Source organism: Rhinichthys klamathensis, unplaced genomic scaffold (assembly GCF_029890125.1).
Source record: "Rhinichthys klamathensis goyatoka isolate OS25496 unplaced genomic scaffold, OSU_Roscu_1.1 h1tg000019l_1, whole genome shotgun sequence".
Taxonomy (NCBI): Eukaryota; Metazoa; Chordata; class Actinopteri; order Cypriniformes; family Leuciscidae; genus Rhinichthys; species Rhinichthys klamathensis.
Genome location: NW_026606570.1, coordinates 4,622,174 through 4,646,583, shown reverse-complemented (window position 1 = coordinate 4,646,583; position 24,410 = coordinate 4,622,174). Strand labels below are relative to the sequence as shown.

Sequence of the window (24,410 nt, the reverse complement as noted above, 5' to 3'; positions counted from 1 at the left end):
AGATGTATTCAGGGTGTATGGAAATGCTACTTTTTAGTTGATGGTTACACCACATGACATTTTTAGAGTCATGTAATAAATGTTATCTTCAAAACCATATGAATCCAACATGAATGGCACAACTGGATTTGTCCCTTTCTTTATCTTAGACACTCGTATTTGTCATTGAACCTTGTACAACAGTTCTTTCTTCTTCTTTTAAAGCTCAAGGTTAGAAGTTCATACCTGTTTAAAGATTTTGGAAGGGAACTCCAGGGCACTATAATTTTCATTCCTATGTGTGAAGCTTTCAGCTATTTTAATTCCGTTCCATCAATGCATTATGGCGTGACGTCTTGAAAACATCTTACTTACAGAGTCAGGAGTTCTGGAGCATGAATCAATGTATACAGGGATGGATGCAGTTTGAGGGACAATAAAACACCATGAAGGATGAGTCTCTGCCCTATGGTTTGGTGCGCACCGTTTGGTGTGTCTGTACTAGTGAGTTTCAGGCCTGTGCTTTTGTGTTTCATGTATCCCCAGAGTCCGTTTTGGCACTGATTCAGAGCTCAGCAACCAATCACGTTTTACTCTGTGGGTGAAATGAACTACTCTCGTGGCGACCAGATGTGAAGACTGAGGAGATTCTAGACATAGTTCTCCTTTTTTGTAAGCTTATAAAAGTGATTTGATAGAGAGTAAGTGGGAATGGAAACTATGTCCCCCTGGACAAGCAGGGGAGCCAATCACAGCTTAAAGCAGAATCTCCAACACTATTACTTACAGCATTAGAGACTCTTTTGGGAGTCCTGCTCAGGAAAAAGAACCTTCCAGAAATATGTTGAGGTTGTGGGGGCACTGGATACTGTTGGGGTAAAGCACTGTATTTGTTCTCTGGATGGTTTTGTTCTCTGGATACATTGAGGTTTAAAAGTCTGAGATGATGACAATCTGGAATTAAAAATTGGATTTAAATCTGGAAATAAACAAAGCTTTAGAATTTTGAAAAAAGTAAACAAAGAAACATTATGAATAAATGTTATAGTGAATATAAATATTTAAGATTCGCCACTCTCCAATCAAATAAGTAATTGAACATGTGACTCAAATCAGACTGGAGAACATGATCATCTGGAAGTGCTGTCAATAAAGCAAAAGGGACAATACTAAAACCTTCTGAAATTAATGTTACATTTTTAATACAACTTTTCACTCAAATCATGCTGATAATATACACAATTTGTTATAAATGTAATAAATGAAGCATTTTCACAGGTGGACTCTTTTGAAACCCTCTTTATGTCTGCAGCAGATTTTTGAAAGCAAAACCGCTGATTATCATTTAGTGCAGTTTAGTGTATTTAATCAGAATAAACAAGGACATTTAAGGACAACTAGGGATCTGTGCCAGATTTTTTTTAAAAGAAAGAAAGTCATGTCAAGGTCCAAGTCCAAGATGAAAGTTTTATTCTCTGGAAACAGAAACTGAATAGGGTTGAATGATTGCATATTTAATATCTGTAAATCGGAACGAATTAAATATAAAAGGCATCGCTAACCTTTCAGATGTTCTATAAATTAAAATAGCCTATTGGTTCCAGGTTCATAACCTCATTGCATTGTGGAACCGCTCGCAAATTACATAATCATATTGCTTCCTGTCCGTCTGTGGTTACAGATCCTTAGTTCACTGTAGTTGTTTTTTGGTTGCTGTAATTGCAGTTTGTCCTGTTGATGTTTGTGTGTGAGATGTGACTAGAGCCTGTGGTCAAGCGGAGAGCACTCCAACTTGTTTGTAGCTTGTTTTGATTTGATTATGGTATGTCTGGAGAGCTTTGCCGAAGGCTGCATAACGAAGTGATTTGACATTCCTTTTTGATTGTACAAGAATGCATGAACAAAGAGTTGTGCAAGAACAGAACAATGAAATCAAATGCTGTGGTGAATAGGCTATGTTTTTGCCTACGAATCATGCAGATGTCAACTTTAAAATTAGCCATTTTCAACAGTCCTTTTAATTAATAAGTTTAAAAACGTCAGGGTTTTATTAATCCTGTTTTTTTTTCATATCTGTATTCTTTCTGTAATGTATGTGATATATTGAATTGGGTTTTAGCTAATAATTAATAATAAGCTTTTATCTTAAAACAGAAAAATCTCAGTTACAGGTTGCTATTATAAAGTAGTATTAGATGGGCACTTAAGTTAGTGACGCGGACTCGAGTCGCATTTTAAAAGACTTCAGGTCATTTCAGGTCGACTCGGACTCGACCTGAAATGACTTCAGACTTGACTTGACTCGACAAATTTAAAAACAGTCTAAAAAAGCCTTTTATCATACTACTACATATATATGTCCTTACGTGTCATGTAGATCGGACCCTTGTAATAGAATTTGATTACGTATGTCGACACAGTAAATTTTTATGAGACATCGTATCCACAAAGGTTAGTCACATTAACACACATACACTCTCAGAAAAAAAGGCACAAAAGCTGTCACTGGGACAGTACCCTTTAAAAAGGTTCTAATATGTATCATGTACACTTTTGGTGCCGATACATTTGAGGTACTAATATGCACTCTTTAGGTACAAAGGTGAACTTTTTGAAATGGTACTGCCCCAGTGACAGCTTTTGCAGACTTTTTTTCTGAGAGTGTAGCTAGCTATACTGTGCTGTAGCTGCATGGCTCATGCCTTTAAACCTAGCACTATGTTTTATCAATCTTTTCGTAGTATATGCATCTTTTCTCTCTCTTAATGTGTCTATGAGAGACATAGAAAGAGGTTGTGCTGCCTAATATTTTTGTGAAAACCATGATTTTTTCAGGATTCAGAAGAACAGCATTTATTCGAAAAATAAATATTTTGTTATATTATTCATGCCTTTACCAACACTTTTGATCAATTTAATGCATCATTGCATAATAAAAATATCAATTTAATTAAAAACAGTAGTGCATGATTAAACAACCACAAAGTTTTGTGGCTGTAAACAAAAATGGATGGCAGCAGTGTAACAAAATCGACAATTGCCAGTAAACTAGCAATGACAAAAACATCATGTTTTTTTAATTATGCACTTTAAGCTGATGCATATATGTACAATATATGATAAAATGTGACATGATATGGGGTCACCCTAAGACTGCTGGCCTGGTGAGAAACTATGGTAGACAAGACAGCATAAAAAACAAGACGGTATAAAAATGAGTCAGTATAATTGCATGAGTCAAGACCAGTATTTGGCTCATTTTCAAGCACTTGAGACGAGCTCTCAGTGTCAAAAAGATAGTGACATCATCAGTGCTTTAATAGCTAGCTGTTCGGTTTCCGTTCCATAGACCGTATGCTGATTTTATAAAAACCGGAATGTTTCAGGAGTAAATTCAATTGAATTGTGTTTGCCACTCTCATAAATAACTGAACTATCTGTGTATGGAACTGGATTAAGTGCTCAGTCTGGCAGTGATGACAGTATTTAGCTTCAGGGCAGGGCTTTCACTGATCACTGATGATTCAAAGGTCACAACAACTTCAAGAGAGGAAAGAAAATGCATAGCTTTCCTTACTGCATATCTCAAGTGCATACTTGTTTGTCTCAGAGTAGTCAAAGGTATGTCGTACCGCTGTGCACTCTCTTTGCCCCCTGCTTTGTCCTTGAAAAGGGGATCCAACTCAAAAATAAGAGGATCTCAATTAGCAGTGAAACTTCATTCGCTGACATAATCTAAGTCACTTGGCTTGTAAACTAAGCTGGCTAATAGCTGGTTACCTTATTATCAAGGATCTGGACGCTCTTAGCACCTTTTTTTTTTTCCTCTGGAGGCTTGAGAAACCACAAGCCTACAGAAGTGGCAACCTAAAAAAAGAGATTGAGATCTGTCTCCCTATTCATCGCATGCAATGCCACACACACACATAGGCACACAACCACAAGGTCCAACCCCTAGTGTTCAGAAGTAGGTTTGGATAAAGAGTTAAGCCCTGGGGACAGAAGGATTTCCTCTTTTTAAACTGCAGCAATTAAGTAGTCCTTTAACATGCCACTGTGAGACCAGCTGATTCATTTGTGTGAGGAGGCCTTTTCACTGGGGACTTCCACTCCACCACATTAGCATCACTGGACACACAACCTTATTACATTTCAAAGAGAAAGTTTCAATCGTATTTCAAACATATTTGTCTCCTAAAATAAAGCGAGGGATTCATGAGAACCAAATAATGCTGATGCTTTGTTGCAGCGTCGGTGTTTGTGTGTCTGGCTGTCCGCATCAAATGTGATGGTACACCACTCATGTTGAGTCAGCATGAATGTAGTCCTGAGGATACAGCTCTCAATGTTTTTCAGCCTTTAATAGTCGATACATATCTCCTTATTTATGTATTTGCTCTGAAATGGCTGTTTTTTTATCAGAAAATAATCAGTTTGAAACAGCTTATGTTGCCACATACGTTTGCAATGTTTAATGTATAGCACAAAATATCTGATTAAAAATAACCAAGACATGTTTTTCACAGTGTATTTTTCTGAGCTTCTATGGTGGGGGATAAATAGATTGGATGAAAAATTATATTACAGTGCATTTGCGTTCGCTCACCAAACTTTTGCATTCTCTTGTGAAAGTGTTGCGTTCCCCAGAGAAACTTTGGAATTGTTCGCAAAAACAGTAAATGCAAAAGTTTTGCGAGAGAATTTAGGCACTTTGAAATATTAAAATGATTTATGGTGATTCATTAAAGCAGACCATTTGAACTGATTCGCGGAAAATAATTGTGTATATTATTTAATGTGTATATATGTGTATATATATATATATATATATATATATATAATAATTCATTACATTTATATAGCGCTTTTCTTGGCACTCAAAGCACTTTACATAGAAGGGGGGATCTCCTCAACCACCACCAATGTGCAGCATCCACCTGGATGATGCGACGGCAGCCATATTGCGCCAGAACGCCCACCACATACCAGCTTACTGGTGGAGAGGAGACATAGTGATGAAGCCAATATATATGGGGATATACAGTGTATATATATACACACACACACACACACACACACACAGATCGTGCACACTCTAATATAGTATGTCATTGAACCAGATGTTGATTGAATTTTATTTCCCCAAAAAATATGTTTTTAAATACTTTGTGCAGGTGTTTCCTGTGGAAAACTGTCTCAGACATACATAGGAATACCCAAAGCTCTTGCGCTCATACTTCTGCGAGGCTACAGTGTTTACTGTATTCTTTTCATCCAATATTTCTAATGTTTTATCTAGTTCTCTTTTCTTCATATATAAAACAGCCCCCGTTTTTGATAAGACCTTGCATAAACGAGTCCTCCTCTCTTCTAGTCCCTTTTATGGTGACTGTCTGTGAATTATATTATTCCTGTAGAGGTCAGCTACAAATTATCCCACGAGTCTGTGAACTTCACGCCTGGTTGTGCATGATGCTAATTGTATAGATGATTGATCACTCCTCTTATGTACTTGGAGCTGATGAAAAGATCCCTGAAAGGCTGAGAAAATTATAGCCCTCTCAGCCAACTGGTGAACACTGCCATGCCAACCCGCCCCAAGCAGCTCTACGCAAAACCACACTCAGTACATCTGGATGTAAGGCAGTCTTTACTGATTCAGATGAATAATACATGGGTGTAAATGGATGAAGCCATAATCACGCATTTAATAGGCATTAAATATAAATGCGTCAACACACCACTTGGAGCACTCTGAGTGTAGCCAGGCGGAACTGATCAGCAGTGACTTCTGCGCTTTCTCCCCCCTTTTTTGCTCGTATAATGGACAGCATTCCCATGATACAAGCCTGTACTGTACATGTTGATATGTAAATGTGAATGGACTGACCTCTTTTAAGACGTTCTGCCCTGTGAGATTGGCACCAGACTATTCTGGCATTCATGAAGGTTTATCACCACTAATGTCAGCCTAGTGATTCATTATGTTGCTTCAAACGTTGTACTGCCAGTGTCACCCACTTCCCTACTCAGCAAAAAACCCTCAAATGATCCTGAGCAGCATTGTGCAATACATGACCACTTTGGCTGGACATATGCATACTTTGGCCACGCTGTTTATGTAGTAGGCCTACGTCCACATCTGATTTGTGTTGTGTTTTTGTAAGTGAGCCAGTGGATTAAACTTAATTGAACTCAGATTAGGTGGCTTTGACCTACAGTAGTGGAACTTTTATTAAAGCAGAGGCCTGCATTTTAAAAAACAAGCTCTTTTTGCACTTACTCTATAGCTGACTTATTAATCTCATCATGAAACTCCCTGACCCCCTTTCCCCCTTCTGCACAGCCAAAAAGCCAGCCAAATATTTTCATAGGAAATAATGAAATTCCTGAAATTATTAGGAGGGAAACCTTATATCATCTGTTCTCCTGAGCTGGCTTCCACGGTTTCACAAGTGAACCTCTGCCGCCTTTTGATTTCTTTGTCTTTCTTGTTTTTTTTTTTCTTCTAAAGGATGACATCATTCTAAGTATTACAATAGGTTTATATACACACATATACATATACATATACATATACATACAGGCAGGGCTTGACATTAACACCCGCCAACCCGTCATATGCGCGTGGATTTCAGCAGTGGCGTGTAACGCAGTCACTCCTACTAGCCACTGTGGCGGGCTGAATTTTATATAGGCCTAATATACATTTTTCAATTTTAGTCTTTTAAAAAGGCATCTGAAATAATAAAATAAGTGCAATCTAGTGTTGTCAAAACTATAGATTTTCCGATACATATCGATACTGAACTATCTGAAACTCTTAGCGAGTTGACACCCTTTACAATCTGGTTGACACACACAAACCCGCGTCCCTTTACTCACTCGTTTAATTTGCTCCGGATGAATATTGTTGGATACAGGGTGAGGGATTGCGCATATTGAGGATAATTGTACTCATTCCCGCAGATTTTGTGCTCACACCCAAAGTGCGGCACATAAAGATAAGTTTATTGGCTATTTAAAACAGTATAATGGGTCCGTGCATCATGTCTTAAAGCAACAGCAGCCTAATATACCGGCTGCCAAATAATGAGATAATATAAAAAATATCTATATGGCAGTTTTTCCCTATGGTATTGATGTCAAAATTGTGGCCAGTGAAAATGCGGAGTAGAGTAACTTTGAAAAACCACTAGCCACAGTGGCTGATGAGCAAAAAAGTTACCGTAATGTTAAGCCCTGCATACAGGGCTGGACATTAACACCTGCCAAATACGGGTGGATTTTAGCAGTGCCATGTAATGCAGTCCCTCTTACTAGCCACTTTGCAGGGTTGAATTTTAGATATAATATATACATTTTTCAACTGTAGGCTTTTAAATAGACATCTGAAATAATAAACTAAGTGTAATGTAGTGTTGTCAAAAATGTCGATATATCGATACTGAAATATCTGAATCGCTATCAATACCCATTTTCTTTTTCGCTGCTTATTGTGCTTAAACAGTCAAATACACACAAAATAATTTCAAAATGCAGTAAGACTTCTTTGATTTGATTGGCCATCTCGATCATTTTGAAATTGACAAACACTGTTAGACAGCTGAGGCAGAGCAGCCTTAAAATTTAATCAGCCTAAAACTTTGTCATCCTAACAACAAACATCTTTACTCGTTCTACACTCAAATAATAAGGTAAGATAAATAAAATAAGAAAAATGAATTCGTTTTTTAATCATAGCTCACTAGTCTATATAAACTAGACTCTAGATCAAGATAAACCAGTGATATACTTGTCAAATTTATCATAAGAGAGTCAAAGTGCTCATTCTTTACCCATAACAAGTTGAAATGATTATCACAGTAATGTTCCTTGTAATGTTCTATTCTATTTTGAGTTGTTTTCTGAATATGTGTGGAATGAGGCAGGTTATTTGAGACCTGTACCACACAAGATGTTTCCACGCTGTGCTGCATCTCATTGGCAGCTGTGTTGGCTTGTAACGTCACCACCAAAACTAATCATCAATGTTCTGCCTAGAGAACATCACACCCTCAGCCTTGGTTGTTCAATTTTGTGCAACATTATCACGCCTCTGTCCTTTCCATTCACTCACACAGAAGGGGGATTAGATGGGTCAATGAAATGACCCAGATGTTGACTGAATTTTATTCTCCCCAAAATGATTAGATATTTGGACTGAGCATATTGTGCCTGATTAGTGTTGTTATTTTGAAATGTGATGTACAATAACCAACATGCTTTATAAGTAGATTTTGTTTTTGATTGAAAATGGGGTCTAGTACTTAAATGCAAACGTGTGTTTACTAGACTTACTTTTCTTTTGAACTGTCATGAGGCTTCTAGTGTTTCTCTTTTATGACAGTGAGTGATGACTTTACAAGACATATTGCCATGGTATAAGGCTTACGCGAAAATAAATACCAGGAAATGGTCATCCTGTCTCCTAAGCCTGTGTCTTCCTTAGAAGGTTAATACATCAAAAAGCACTACAAAGTAATACATTCATTTTCATAATGTCTAGGCTAACCCTGGGTTTAGCAGCATGACAACAGATACTGTGTTTGATTGGTCCTCACGGTGAACTGGCTAGCAGATGTTGATCTTAAGATGAGGAATGAGACCTGGTGGGGTCCCCCCCCCCCCCCCCCCCCCCCATTGAATAGTGGAGGTGGGTGTTTACTACATTTAAAAGTGTTGGCGGTAGGAGCTCAGCACCGCTTGTATTCATTTTTGTTCCAGCATTTTTTCAAAAGAGGATTAAGCAGGGGCTCCCGTAAAGACAGAGGAGGTTAGCAGAGAGGCGATATGAAATACTATACGTCTGCTCAAATATGAATATATGCATGGTTACATGCTGTTGTACTTATGGAAATGTATGTCTCCAGCAAGCCAGCATTCATCACTCCAGAGAGGCTTGTCTTTGTTTGACTTGCATGACAGTTATCACTCCAGGGGAAAGGCTTGCATGGGAATAACATACCCAGTGTGTTTGAGGTGAAATAATAAGCATTTTAAGGGGGCCGTCTTTGGAACTATCCAAATGACACAATGCATTCCTAACTAGACAGGGCCAATGACCTCTGACCTCAGCGCTGGCTGCAGAGCGGGGCTCAGGTTTCCTTCCAAATACAAACTCTGTGTGACAGCCTCACTAGGGCCATTAAATTACAGAGCACTGCTTCTCTTGACAAACATTTACACACACGTGCTCTTCGTGTATTTTCTGAATGGGCTTTCCCATCTGTCCTGAGACTGTGGTTTTTCATGAATAAAACATTCCTCAAAATGTGGTAATTATATTCACCCTTCAATTGGACATTTAGGTAACCGAATCCAAAAATGTACCGTTTGCATATCCAGTGATGCACGAAGATATACACTGCCACTCAAAAGTTTGAGATCAGTAAGATTTTTTAGTGTTTTAAAAGAAGTCTCTTATGCTCACCAAGGCTGCATTTATTTGATTATAAATGGGGAAATCCTTCAGAAATCATTCTAATTTGCTGATTTACTGCTCAAGACATTTTTATTTATTATTAGTGTTGAAAACAGTTGTGTACATTGTTTCAGGATGCTTTGATGAATTGAAAGTTCAAAAGAACTGTATTTATTTAAAATAGAACCTTTTTTAACATTATAAATGTCTTTACTGTCACTTTTGATCAATGTAATGCATCCTTGCTGAATAAAAGTATACATTTCTTTAATTTCTTTAAAAAAAAAAAATCTTACTGACCCCAAACTTTTGAATGACTTCTTTTCAAACTTCTGTATGAATTAAATATACACAGATTCTTATTTAAGCTACTGAAGTTTTTCTGTAAATAGCAGTGAGTGATTTTCTCTTTGTCTGTTGTTGTTTGATTAACATTAATGACAGATGGCAGCAGGTTTATTAGGGTGCTGTCACTTTAAGACCGAATGCACAGTCTAATATACTGATACACATCTGAACTGTTTACATTCATTTAAATTATAAATGACTGTGTTTATGTAAGCCTGTGTATTCAACAGTTTAAAGCATTAGTTCACCCAAAAATTTTAATCCTGTCATTAATTAGTCACCCTCATATAGTTACAAACCTGTAAGACTTTCGTTCATCTTCGGTGAAGATCTTTTTGATGAAATCTGAGAGCTTTATGTCCCTACATTGAGCCTATGCAACTACCACTTCGATGCTTCAAAAAGTTCATAAAGGGATCGTAAATCGTAAATTGAAGCCAATACCTAATTGCCTAATCCTAACCCCACCCCCACACCTAATCCTAAACCTACCTATACTAGGGACTGTATCTGGGGGCGCAAGTACTGCAACTGATCGAATGTGTAATGTAGCATAATATTTCAATTGTGGAGACATTTTAATCATTCACTATCTAAAATCGTGATATCGTACATCCCATTGATTTTGAGATTTTCTTTCTGTTTTGAACAAGTGGTGTTAAAAGTCTTCTTTTTTTTCAACAGGGCTTACATGAACGTGAAGGAGCTGAAAGAGGTTTTGAATTTGGATGGATCCACACACTTGAACATATTCTTTGCTAACTCATCTGATGAAGACGTGGCTGGTGTGGGCACTTGGCCCTGGGATAAAGAAGCTTTAACACATTTGGGTAAATAAATACATGGACCACTAAAAAATAAATTACAACAATTGGATCAGCATCATATATTTAGCAGTTTTTAAGCATTTTAAAGTGCCCCTATTACAGTATGCTATATGAAAGGTTTCTTATTTTGTTTTGGAGGACTCCTACAATAGGATTACAAACACGCATCCAAGGTCAAAATTTTCACGTAATATACATGGCACATCACTTCATTTCTCAAAGAGTTTAATTTATTTATTTTTTTGGTCAAAGATTTAGTCTCTCTAAACCCCTCCTTTCTGCGAGCCTACTCTTCTCTGATTGGTCAGATGACCCAGTCTTGTTGTGATTAGTCTTACAACGCGTGTCGGAAACGAAATGCCTATTATCATATCTCAGCTCTGGAGGCTTCCTCAGCGCTTGAAACACAGTGATATGAACAGTAATGATGGCATAGTTTTCTTACGAGAGGTTCTCTCGTATTGCGTAAGTTTAGCTTACGCTACGGGAAAGATTCATCTTCTCTAAATATTGAAGCCAAAAAAAAATTATCCTTAATTTTGTATATGTTGTCAACGCAGTGCAGCAGCTAGCAGACCGAGAGCGGGCATTCTAGCGCGCTCATAGGCTGCCCTGCGGGAACTGCACAACCTGCGGGAACTGCACAACCAATCAGTGAGCCCGGCGTGACGTCACGTAGCCCGCCAGAATCGGCGTGGCTTAACGTATATAAGCGGGGCTCGGAGGCTGATTCTCTGATTTTCATCTCTTTCATCTCCGCCGCCGTCGAAACAGCGACAAAGCCAGCTAGGACAGTGACTGAGGAAGCCGGCCGCCTTCGCCACCTTCAGCCTTCCGAAGCGAGCTACGCTATCCGGCGTTGTATACTTTTTTCTCATTGCTATCCGAGCGTCTAAAAGAGCACGAGCGTCTTTTTAAAGATGCCTCGGTCCACTTGCGGCTCGTGCAGTGCCCCTCTCAGCGTCGGAGACCACCACGTTATATGCGCTCTCTGCCTGGGACAGGAACATGCAGCTCTTGCCCTCTCTTCGGGAGGATGTGAGCACTGTGAGTATCTTCCGATGTCGACCCTGCGGGCTCGACTCGAAGCCTTCCAGAACGAAGCTATCTCTCCGCCCTTTGCTGCACCGTGCAGGGAAAAGAAGCGCCGTTCACAAAGGCTGCAGGAGCCTGCCGCCGCCGCGACGCGCTCGCCGGAGTCCCTCCCTCGAGCCTCGCCGACGCCCTCCCCACCTCTTCTCACCAACGCGCAGCCGCCGGCTATGGCCCGCCCTGCCGTCGAGTCTGAGGACGACGCGGATGGACCCTGCTGGAGCGGAAGCCGAACTGATGCGCCTCCTGTCACAGGCCGTCGACCGCCTCGGCTCGAGTAGTCACCGCCTCAGGAGCTCGCCCCCAACAGGCTTGATGGCTGCTTTCTTCAGAGTCGCCGCCGTCAAGCGCCCGCTTCCAGGCCCGCGCCCTTCCTCCCTGAGCTGCACTCAGAACTGGCTAAATCGTGGAATGCCCCTTTCTCCGCGAGGCTTCATTCCTCTGTCTCCGCGTCGCTCTCCCAAGTGGACGGCGCCGCCGAGAAGGGATACAGCTCCATTCCTAAGGTCGAGGAAGCTGTCGCAGCGCATCTTTGCCCGCCCTCCGCGAGATGGCGCTCAAAGTCTGCCCTACCATCAAAAGCCTGCAGGACCACATCTGCCCTTGTCGGTCGCGCATACGCCGCCGCCGGACAAGCAGCTTCCGCCCTGCACTCATTGGCTGTTCTACAAATCCTCCAAGCCGATCTCTTCCGTGAGTGGGACGAGAAAGGCCGGGACCCAGCTGCTGTTACGGACCTGAGGAGCGCCACGGATCTCTCCCTTCGCGCTACCAAGTCTGCGGCCCAGGCCCTGGGGAGATGCATGGCCTCGTTAACTGTAACTGAGAGGCACCTTTGGCTGACGCTGGCTGACATGAGAGAGTCTGAGCGATCCGTTTTCCTTGACGCCCCTCTCTCACCCTCCGGGCTCTTCGGCCCAGCAGTGAACGGGATCGTCGACCGTTTTTCTGAGGTGCAGAAAACGTCGCAAGCCATGAACCTGTTCCTGCCGCGTCGCGCTAGCTCCGCTGCAGGTCGCTCACGTGACCAGCCGCCTGCACGAGCCCCCACGCAGCGCCAAGCTCAGCCCAGACAGATCAGCCAGTCTTCGCAGCGACAGGGCGGCCGCCCTAGATCGCGCTCAGCTAACCGCAGCAGGCCGCACCCCCCACGAGGGCCTCGGCCGAGGATCGCGTTGAAACCTGAGCACGTGAAGCCCTCCTAGCACCATCAGGAGGAAAAAGACGGTTGTGTCTCGCCGCGGCCGGACCACCGTGGCCCCTCATCTCATGCTACTTCAGTGGATCATTTAGCAGTCAACGAGTCGGTTACACAACCCGCTCGCCTGCACACAAACGCCGTTTTCAGGGCGACCCAGAGAAATCTCATAAAGAGCAAGTTATCTGGTTATCCGGCTCATGCCGAAGGTGTTTTATGTGTAGTAAAAGTGCCCACAACCCAGTGTTCACCCCTACATGTAAACACAACACTTCCCGTGTCTCACATAGAGCCCTCTCTCATGAAGCAGGCAAATGCTGCTCGAGTGTTGCCCATAGCAGATGTGCCCACGTCCACACATCTCCTATCTGTCCGCTCTGTCACACGGCCAAGCCGCGCGCTTCACATAAAGCCGCGCGCGCACCACAGTGCGCAGTCCCATATGAGCCAGAATATAAACGTAAGTCTCGTGCCCGCTCACAAGCGCTCACGCTTACTAACACGCGCTTCGCCAGTGCTGCTTAACACACGCCACAAAGCGCAAGCTCATGCCGGTCAATCTTTGATTGTAAGTCACGCGTCCGCCCACGAGCGCCCGTGCTTACAAGCCTGCACGCCTCTCAAGGCGCCGCTCGCGCATCACAATGTGATCACAAAGCTCCCCATTCACAGTAATCGGGAAGCTACATATGAAACAGCCTGTCACTGTTTTCAGCGAGCCGCCCCACATAAGCACACAGAGCGCGCGCACTGCGCCCGCTCTTCCGGTTCAGTCTCTCGAGCCCGCACAGCACGGCGACCAGAGCCCGGAGTCCATTCTACCCTTAGCTGCACATATAAAAGCATGGGAAAACATCCCAGGGGTATCGAAGTGGGTGCTAAGCACTATAAAGCAGGGTTATGCGTTACAGTTCGCTCGCCGTCCCCCTCGGTTTCGAGCGCGGACCGCGACGACAGTGAAAGCAGAAGTAGCACACCTACTTCGCTCAGAAATAACAAAACTGCTGTGCAAAGGGGCCATAGAACCGGTACTGCCTTCTCTGAGCGAGTCAGGCTTTTACAGCCGTTATTTTCTCGTGCCCAAGAAGGACGGGGGACTCAGACCCATTCTGGATTTGAGGCATGTGAACAAAGCTCTAATGAAAAGACTGTTCAAAATGCTTACAACCAGACAACTCCTCACGCACATTCGCCAGGGGGACTGGTTTATATCTCTCGATCTGAAAGATGCCTATCTCCAGATTCAGATAATACCCCGTCACAGGCCATTCTTGAGATTCGCCTTCGACGATCGGGTTTATCAATAGACCGTCCTGCCGTTCGGCCTGTCCCTAGCACCCCGTACTTTTACGAAGTGCATGGACGCGGCTCTCGCCCCCTTGATAACTCAGGGCGTGCGAATTTTGAACTATCTGGATGATTGGTTGATTCTAGCACAGTCAGAGACAGAGCTATTATCTCACAGAACTGCGCTTCTCAGCCATCTGAAATGCCTAGGTCTCACGGTCAACTGGACCAAGAGCTCATTACTGCCCAGTCAGTCAATTTCCTTTTTAGGAATAGAACTGGACTCAGTGACCATGACGGCTCGCCTGTCTACACAGCGCGCACGCTGTGTCCGGCGTCTGGCCATGTCATTCACGGCGGGCAGCGTTTCCCCTCTGAAAAAAATCCAGAGGATGCTAGGTTTGATGGCTTCAGCCTCGGCGGTACTCCAGATAGGTTTACTACGCATGCGCCCGCTACAGCACTGGCTGGCTGCGCGTATGCCACACCGAGCTTGGAGGTCGGGTCGCGAGCGGATCAGAGTGACTCAGAGCTGTATCACAGCTCTGCAGCCCTGGTCAGCGGCCGACTGGTACCCGAGGGGAGTGACTATGGGGGCGGTCTCATACAGGAAGGTCATCTCGACGGATGCGTCCAACACAGGTTGGGGCGCCACCCTCGAGGGCAGACCAGTCTTCGGCCTGTGGTCAGACCGGGAAAAACCATATAAACTCCATATAAACTGTCTGGAAATGATAGCGGTCGAGAACGCGCTGAAACGCTTCCTCCCGCTCATTCAGGACCACCATGTTCTAGTCCGTTCGGACAACATGTCTGTGGTGTCCTTTTTAAATCGCCAGGGCGGCGTCAGATCCAGGAATCTCTGCAATCTGGCGGAACGCCTCCTCGTTTGGTCTCAGCACCATCTGCGCTCACTGAGAGCTGCACATGTGCCGGGTCACCTGAACGATGGCCCAGACAGACTGTCCAGGGACAACGTTCCCCCGGGAGAATGGTCCCTGCACCCCCAAACAATCCAGTTATTATGGCGCCTTTTCGGGAAAGCGGAAGTCGACCTTTTTGCGTCACAAGACAACGCTCACTGCCCGACGTTCTTTTTCGAAGGACAGGGACGCGCTTGCCCGGAAGTGGCCCAGCCGTCCGCTATATGCTTTTCCTCTTGTATCTCTGTTACCACAGGTGATCAAGAGAATCAGGGAAACGCGCCATTCAGTGCTCCTCATAGCCCCGCGTTGGGAGAACCAGACTTGGTTCCCAGAGCTGATGCGACTGTCACAGACAGCCCCATGGCCTGTCCCGCTGAGAGCAGACCTCCTCTCTCAAGCGCGCGTCTCGATCTGGCATCCCTACCCGGAGCGCTGGTCGCTACACGTGTGGGTGACCAACGAGTATCCCTGCCAGACGCAGTAATGAACACAATCTCGCAGTCTAGAGCGCCTTCTATCAGAAGGCTCTACGCGTCCAAATGGTCTGTGTTCTCTAGGTGGAGCACTAGCAAGAACCTGGATCCGCGAACGTGTGGGGTTCCGCGGCTGCTCAGTTTCCTTCAGGAGCTGCTGGATAGGGGTAGATCCCCCTCCACGCTCAAGGTCTATGTGGCGGCTGTCGCAGCATTCTCTGAATCAATGCATGGCCAGTCAATAGGCAGAAACGAGCTCATCATCCGCTTCCTCAGGGGAGCCAGAAGGATGAACCCTAGAGGCTTCACTGGTCCTAGAGGCCCTGAAAGCATTCCCCTTTGAACCCCTGGACACAGCGGACCTGAAATACCTGTCGCTCAAAGCTGTTTTTCTGATCGCACTGTCATCAGTCAAACGCGTAGGGGATTTACACGCGCTGTCTGTAAGCGCGTCGTGTCTTGAGTTTGGCCCGAATGACTCTAAAGTCATCCTCAAGCCTAGACATGGTTACGTTCCCAAAGTGGTTGGCACCCCATTCAGAGCACAGGTCATTTCTCTATCGGCTCTGCCAGCATCCGATAGTGAAAGTGATGTTAATCTCCTCTGTCCAGTCAGAGCTCTGAGATTGTACATTACGCGCTCCGCCCCGTTCAGGCGCTCTGAGCAGCTGTTTGTTTCGTTCGGCGGGCGCACTAAGGGTCTCGCCTCCTCGAAACAGAGCCTGTCCAGGTGGATAGTAGACGCAATCGCTGCCGCTTACACGGCAAAAGGTCTGCAGTGCCTCTTGGGCATCAGGGCTCATTCCACTAGAGGCGTGGCCTCGTCGTGGGCATGGTCAAGCGGAATTTCCATTCAATACATATGTGTGGCGGCGGGCTGGTCCTCTCCGTCCACCTTTGTCAGGTTTTATAACCTAGAAGTTCCCGCCCTGCAGGCGAAACTGCTGTCTGTTTAAGTGAGAGGCTAGCCCTGTCCAGATACTATCATGCGCAGACTACCCTCACGTGAATTCAGCTCTTCTGGTTGAGCTGCGCTGTTTCAGGTTATGTGCTATATATGCCTATACACCGGCCACACACGGCCGCTCTGTATTGCCTGTCAGTGCTTGTTTACATGCGCTTATATGCTCATAGTACTCGCGCTTATGCTCGCGCTTATGTACATGCGTGTTGTTCCCACTTTCTGGGTTCACAGAAGTGTTGTGACTCATGAGGTGGATGCGGGCGCGCACGGCGTGGACAAGGGGTTCCCGTAGCGTAAGCTAAACTTACGCAATACGAGAGAACCTCTCGTAAGAGAACGATACTGGTTACTAATGTAACCTCGGTTCTCTCTAGAAGAGGGAACGAGTATTGCGTAACCTGCCGTGCTAGACGCCACAAGCGCTATTTCGCTTCAGTCGATGAAAACCAGAGAATCAGCCTCCGAGCCCCGCTTATATACGCTAAGCCACGCCCATTCTGGCGGGCTAGGACGCGCGATTGGACGTGACGTCACGCCGGGCTCACTGATAGGTTGTGCAGTTCCCGCAGGGCAGCCTATGAGCGCGCTAGAATGCCCGCTCTAGGTCTGCTAGCTGCTGCACTGCGTTGACAACATATACAAAATTAAGGATAATTTTTTTTTGCTTCAATATCTCGAGAAGATGAATATTTCCCGTAGCGTAAGCTAAACTTACGCAATACTCGTTCCCTCTTCTAGAGAGAACCGAGGTTACTTTAGTAACCAGTATCGTTTTTTTCTGTATCAACTGCAGCACAAGTCCGCATGAAGTCCTTCTGAAGAGCATACAAAGTGGATTCGCAGTGCTGAAAACAGTGTCTTCTCAATATGTCAACAACCCAAACCAAACTCTTCCATGCCTCAGCTACAACTACATTTTTTGAGGGCAGGTCAAAGTAGATGTTGTTCGCGGGCAGCCAATGATGACCTTAGGCTGGAATTATGCAAATTTGTTACATTGATACATAGGTATATAACATGAAGGGAGACTGGAATTGCTGACGACTCGTTTTGGCAGTTCAGAATTGATTCTTTTTTTTAGGAGACAATGACTTTGTTTGTCGTGCACTTTGATCTTTTAAAGTTTGCAGACATTTTACATTCACAAATAGCTATAGTACAAACTGCATTAAAAGGTAATATGCGAAAAAGCATAATAGGGGCACTTTAAAGAGCGGTGATCAAAAAAGATCGGCAAAAGATTTCAGAGCTATGGCACAATGGTTGCACACACGTCATGACATATAAAGGCTGCAGTGTTCCCACAGGTTTGAGTCTGAATTGTCATTTCCTGTCAACGTTTATTGTCATCAGAAAACGTTCCAAAATGAACAGGTACCAAAAAAGATGATGCTTATGATACCTGTTGTTCTGTCTTTTTTGAGGTGGGATTGTATTAAACCCTTCATTTTATGGTACGTTTGGCCACACTCACACCATGATCCATGAGATTGGCCACAGCCTCGGACTGTACCATGTCTTCAGAGGAATCTCAGAGGTGGAGTCCTGTAACGATGCCTGCTTGGAGACTGAGCCCTCTCTTGAGACTGGAGATCTGTGTGCAGATACCAATCCCACACCCAAGTACAAGTACTGCAGAGATCCTGAGCCAGGAAATGATACCTGCGGCAGACGTCATTTCAAAAACACCCCTTTCAACAATTACATGAGCTATGCTGGTAAGACATATATATCAACTCTCAGGGCCCTATCATACAAGCCGTGACGCAAGTGTTTTTTGCTAGTTTCAGCTTGACAGTTATCATTTTCACATCCTGGGCCACGTTGTTTAAATAGCAAATACATTTGCGCCCATTTGTCCGCCCATGGTCGTGCTGGTCTAAAAAAGAGGTGTGTTCAGGCGCAATGTTGGCGCCTTGCTTTTGAGGCAACTGAAATAGACTGTGCCATCGATCAACTGAAACCTGGTCTAAAGACAATGGTGCAATATTTTTTGTTATTTAAAGAGCGCGTTAGTAATGTGCGCTTATAGGCGGGTCCACAACACGTGTACACTCTGCTTATTACACACACAGGGACGCCCAGCAGCATGCAAACTAGACAAATATTAAAAATAAAAGCATTACAATGTAAAAGATGAATATTGTGTACATAAAGATATGGTGGAATCCTTGTCCCGTAGATGGTCTGCTTGTGCGAGAGGTTATCCGTTTCTCTCTGGAGAAGCGCTCAGTCTTTCCGCTTGCAAATTCCGCCATGCAAATAGCGAATCCGCCATGACGCACGTGCAACTGGCTTTTAAAGAGAATAGGAAATTACACTCTGATTGGCTTTTTGCACGTTATGCCCAAAACACACCCATTACTCATTAAGAGAATAGAGATAACCCTTTTAGACCATGCGCCGGGTGCGCCGACCATTTTTCCGTCGTTAAACTAGCAAGAGTGGACACGACCTACGTGCACTTGCGCCCTGCGCTTTAAGACCATGCGCTTAGATCGTTAAAATAGGGCCCACAATGTCTGTTGAGTTGAAGATTTTCTGTAGTATTTTTTTTTTTTTTTTTTTTTGCATTTTCTGTGCTGATTCTGGCAGGAAATTTGTGAAATGGATTTAAAATTAGTGTAACGTCTATGATTTCTTTGTTTGTTTTGTTCCCATAAAGATGATGACTGCACAGATTCCTTCACGCTGAACCAAGTGGCTCGAATGCACTGTTACCTAGATCTGATCTACCAGTCTTGGAGACCTGGCAGTAAACCAGCTCCTGTTCCTCTACCTCCTCGAGTAACAGCGCAGGACCAAGACTCCCTTACCCTGGAATGGTTCCCTGCCCTCACTGGCCATTACTTAGACAGGTGAAATGAACTATTAAAACAAGTATTAAAATGTTAATGCATAATTTTCTTAACATTTCTTTAAATTGTGAAACCCAAGAAGTAACTTTTTTTTTGGTGTAAAATGTTAATGCATAATTTTCCCCATTATGAAAAATTTAACATTTCTTAAAATTGTGAAACCCAAGAAGTAACTTTTTTTTTGGTGTTGGAACATTAAGAATGTATTAAGAAAAAAAATATCCTACAAATCTTTTTTAGGAAAAGATTTGTTTTTACAACATTTAGTTCAAAACAAGCTAGCTACTACTGATTTATTAATTTGAAAAACCTGTTACCCAATCTGGTGTTTTAAAAAATACTTTATTATTTAATTATGTTTTTTATTTCATTTTTGTATTAGGCTAATTTTGAATATTAATGTTTATTTCTATAAAATCACAAAAAAGCAAACTAAAAAGTTTTAAACTGTATATAAAAATGCCCCAACAAAAACGTTCTCATATAAATCTCAAAGAAAATGAAAAGAAATAAAAAATATAACATTTAGTTATATTGACCTCCTTGAAAATCAGCATTGTATGAAGGTTAAGCACCTCCTTCCGTATACATTAATTGAAAAGGGGGAAAAAAAATTCACACCCTCTATAATAAAAAGTGCCTAATATTAAACAAATGATAATCACTGTAGAGAGGAGAAACCTGATACAACATTATGTACACTACAATGAGATAGTGATGTTTTGAGTGTCTCCAAGACTTGTTTCAGTAGTTAATTTTCATAATTTTCATTAGGTTTTATTAGTTCTTTCCAGAAATTTATATTGTGTAAGTTCCCCAATAAAAATTGTTGGCGAGATGCTAAACAAGTCAAGGACAATCATGTCAATAACGATTAAAGTTTATGTAGTGCAGTAATGTACGTGCCATCAAAAGATTGAAGTTGTAGTGGACTGATGGAGAGGTTCGAGTCATGTACCAATTTCTCTCCCATCACCATAGCATTTCTTTCAACAGTTTTATTGATTTTTAGGGTGTTCACACTTGGTATGTTTGGTTCAATTAAAACTAACTTTGGTGTGATTGCTCTGTTAGTCCGGTTCATTTGAATAAGTGTGAACCTGAATAAGCGCACCTCGGTTCATTTGAATAAGCGCACCAAAGAAGCGCCCGGGACCGCTGAAAAGATGGATTTCGATTGAAATATGAATGCAACTTGGACCAAAGACATGTAAACAAACCAAAAACAGGACATGTGTCACAAGATGCGACCCAAAAATGACAGAATGCTCATGAATACATCACAGTTCGATACAGGCATCAGAACCACATCTCCTTGCAGCAGATCTTTATTTGTGTGTGTGACAGAGGGATTCCTGCCACTGTTTTGACTCCTTAACACATTTTATAAGCTCTTCACGAGTTGTCAGATCCATCATACACCGTTGTGGTTGGAATTATTGGAACCCCTGGTAAATATGATCAAAGCTGGCTGTAAAAATAAATCTCCTTTGTTTATCCCTTTGATCTTTTATTAAAAAAAATAGCAAAAATCGTCTCGGGTTATGACTATAACCCTTGTTCCCTGAGAAGGGAACGAGACACTGCGTCGAGAATCGACTCTTTGGGGACGCTCCCTTAGCGTGCGCCTCTGAAGTATGAATGAAACTATTCCAATCCTGATTGGTGTTGCGTCATGACGTAACATGTGACGGCATAACCGGATGCATAAAAGCGACACCGGAACAAACACAAACTAGCCTAGCGATGAAGCAAGCCGCTCTCAGGCCCTGTGGGGCGTGGCAGAACGACGCAGTGTCTTGTTCCCTTCTCAGGGAACAAGGGTTATAGTCATAACCCGAGACGTTCCCTTTCGACGTTCCCTTTCTGCGTCGAGAATCGGCTCTTTGGGGAACGAGTGCCCACTAGGCCACGCACCGAAATAGGCCTGTCCCGGAGTGAAACTGTTTAGGCACTCAGCAAGGACTGAGCACATGTGCACCAGGTGTACTAGGAAGGTGGAGACTGTAAAACCTAATAAAAGTGGAGTAGCCCAACCGGCTGCCTCACAGATCTCCTGTAGAGGTACTCCCGAAAGAAGGGCCCTAGAGGAAGCCATGCCTCTAGTTGAATGAGCCCTCACGGCTAAAGGTGAAGGCAAGTCGCGCACCTTGTAAGCCTCAGTAATAGCCTGAACAATCCAATTACTAATAGTTTGCTTGGATGCCGGGAGCCCCTTCTTAGGTGACCCAAAACATACTAATAATTGGTCCGACCTTCTCCAAGAAGAGGACCTCTCAAGGTACACGCTCAAAGCTCTGACGGGGCAGAGCAAATGAAGCTTCTCTTCTTCTGCCGACACATGAGGTGGAGGATGGAATGCCTGAAGGACTGTAGACCGAGCCGTATTAGATGGAACTTTAGGCACATAGCCCGGACTCGGGTGCAAAAACGCTTTTACTGTGTTACTGCCAGGGCTTGGAGATCTCCCACCCTCTTAAGTGAGGTAATAGCTAAGAGAAAAAACATTTTTAGCGTTAAATCCTTAGGCGAAGCCGACTGTAGAGGTTCGAAGGGGGCCAGGGATAACCCCTCCAGAACTATTGCTAGGTCCCAGGCAGGAACCCTGGACCTGGTTGCCGGCCTCATCCTCCAAGTACCGCGGAGAAACCGAATGACCAACTGGTGCCTCCCCAGAGGTCCATCACTTATTGGTTCGTGGAAAGCCGCAATGGCAGCCACGTACACCTTAAGCGTGGAAGGGGAGAGACCCGCAGAGAAACGATCTTGAAGAAATTCCAGAACTGAAGCCACCGGGCAGTTGACTGGATCTAACTCATGTTCTCTACACCAAGTGACAAATACATTCCACTTGAGGCCATATAATCTCCTCGTAGACGGAGCCCTAGAGCTAAGTATGGTTTCAACCACCCCTGCTGATAGACCAGCATTTAGGTACTGAACCCCTTCAGAGGCTAGACCCACAGCTTCCACAGCTCTGGGTGAGGGTGGAAGATTGTGCCCTCCGCCTGAGACAACAGATCCCTCCTCAGAGGAATCTGCCATGGCGGAGCTATCAGGAGTGATATTATGTCTGAAAACCATACTCGGGTCGGCCACATTGGGGCAACCAGAAGTAGACTGATGCCCTCTTGACGAACCCTCTCCAGGACTCCCGGAAGCAGAGCGATCGGGGGAAATGCGTACAGGCGAAGCCTCGGCCAGGCCTGTACCATGGCATCCAACCCCAGTGGGGCTGGATGTGAGAGGGAGAACCAAAGTGGACAGTGGGACGTCTCTCGAGACGCAAATAGATCCACTTCCATCGGTCCAAACCTCTCCCATATTAACTTCACCACCTCTGGGTGAAGTCTCCATTCCCCGGGCCTCAGCCCCTGCCTCGACAGGATGTCTGCTCCCTGATTCTGAACCCCGGGAATATACATTGCTCTGATAGACAGTATTTTCCCCTGGGGCCAAAGAATAATCTGATGCGCCAGTCTGCACAGAGGGCGCGATCTGAGTCCCCCTTGTCGGTTCATATAGGCTACCACTGACGTATTGTCTGATCGTACTAAGACATGGTAACCTTTGATGTCTGGGAGGAAGCTCCTCAAAGCCCTGAACACAGCCATCATCTCTAGGCAATTTATATGCCAAGAATGATGATGGTCCTGCCACAGACCCCTGGCAAAGCGGCTGTCCATGACCGCGCCCCAGCCAGTGAGGGAGGCGTCTGTCGAAACGGTTTTCCGGCGACATGACACTCCCAACACTGGCCCTTGGGATAGGAACCAAGGTTTCTTCCATATTTGTAGAGAACGAAGGCATCTGCGCGTTACTCTGATCATACGAAACGGATTCCCCTTGGGAGAAAACCCCTTGGTTTTTAACCACCACTGAAGGGACCTCATGTGTAGAAGGCCCAAAGGAATGATGTTGGATGCCGCTGCCATGAGGCCCAGCATTCTTTGAAATTGCTTTACAGTGATGGCCTGGCCTAGCCTTATCTTGGATACCATCGCCATAATTGACTCGATACGTGCGGGAGACATTCGTGCCTGCATCGTAATCGAGTTCCACACGACTCCCAAAAACATTGTGCACTGGGATGGTTCTAGCACACTCTTCTTTGTGTTGAGTCTCAACCCCAATTTCTGAATGTGGCCAAGGACGACATCTCGATGCCGAACTGCCATCTCTCGAGACTGAGCCAGAATGAGCCAGTCGTCGAGATAATTCAATATACGAATGCCTTGAAGTCTCAGTGGAGCAAGGGCTACATCCATACATTTGGTGAATGTGCGGGGAGAGAGTGCTAGGCCGAACGGAAGAACCCGATATTGGTAAGCTTCGCCCCCGAAAGCGAACCTCAGGTATCTCCTGTGACATGGAAGGATGGAGATGTGAAAATAGGCGTCCTTTAGATCTATCGTGACAAACCAGTCCTCGGATCTGATCTGACTCACGATTGCAGGAATGGTTAACATTTTGAACCTGAACCTCCTCAGAGACCGGTTCAAAACCCTGAGATCTAAAATTGGCCTTAACCCCCCATCCTTCTTTGGAACTATAAAGTACCGGCTGTAAAACCCGGACTCCCTGTCTAAAGGATGAACACGTTCTATGGCTTCCTTTAGCAGCAGAGTCTGTACTTCTTGTTCCATCACCTGAGCCTGCTCTGGAACCACTGTAGTCTGCACCACCCCCGAAAACCTGGGGGGGCAGCGCGCGAACTGCAGTCTGTACCCTGATTTTATTATATGCAGGACCCATGCAGATATGTTGGGAAGATGATACCATGCCTGTACAAAATCTACTAGGGGTACCAGCCTTTCGAGACTGGCCTCTGGTGTTTTTTGAGCATCTTTCTCGACTCCCTGAAGCGGAATACCGGCAGGGTGTAGTCGATACGGTTCTTGTGACCACAATTGATGCTTTTTCTTTATTAGAATATTTTCGCTGGAAAGAGATGCGGCCTGAAGCGTCGTTGACGGCGGGCAACACACATCGTTT

At 44.3% G+C, this 24,410-nt stretch overlaps 1 protein-coding gene across 2 annotated transcripts in view; it reads left to right on the top strand.

Annotated features, from left to right (window-relative positions):
• The window catches only part of pappab (pregnancy-associated plasma protein A, pappalysin 1b), a 140,638-nt gene that overhangs the window by 8,349 nt on the left and 107,879 nt on the right, over positions 1-24,410 (top strand). For both annotated transcript variants that reach the window (XM_056236508.1, XM_056236503.1), the window contains exons 3-5: positions 10,475-10,620; positions 17,982-18,275; positions 19,223-19,415. In XM_056236508.1, coding sequence (XP_056092483.1) covers positions 10,475-10,620; positions 17,982-18,275; positions 19,223-19,415 — 633 coding nt within the window. The remainder of the gene's footprint in view (positions 1-10,474; positions 10,621-17,981; positions 18,276-19,222; positions 19,416-24,410) is intronic.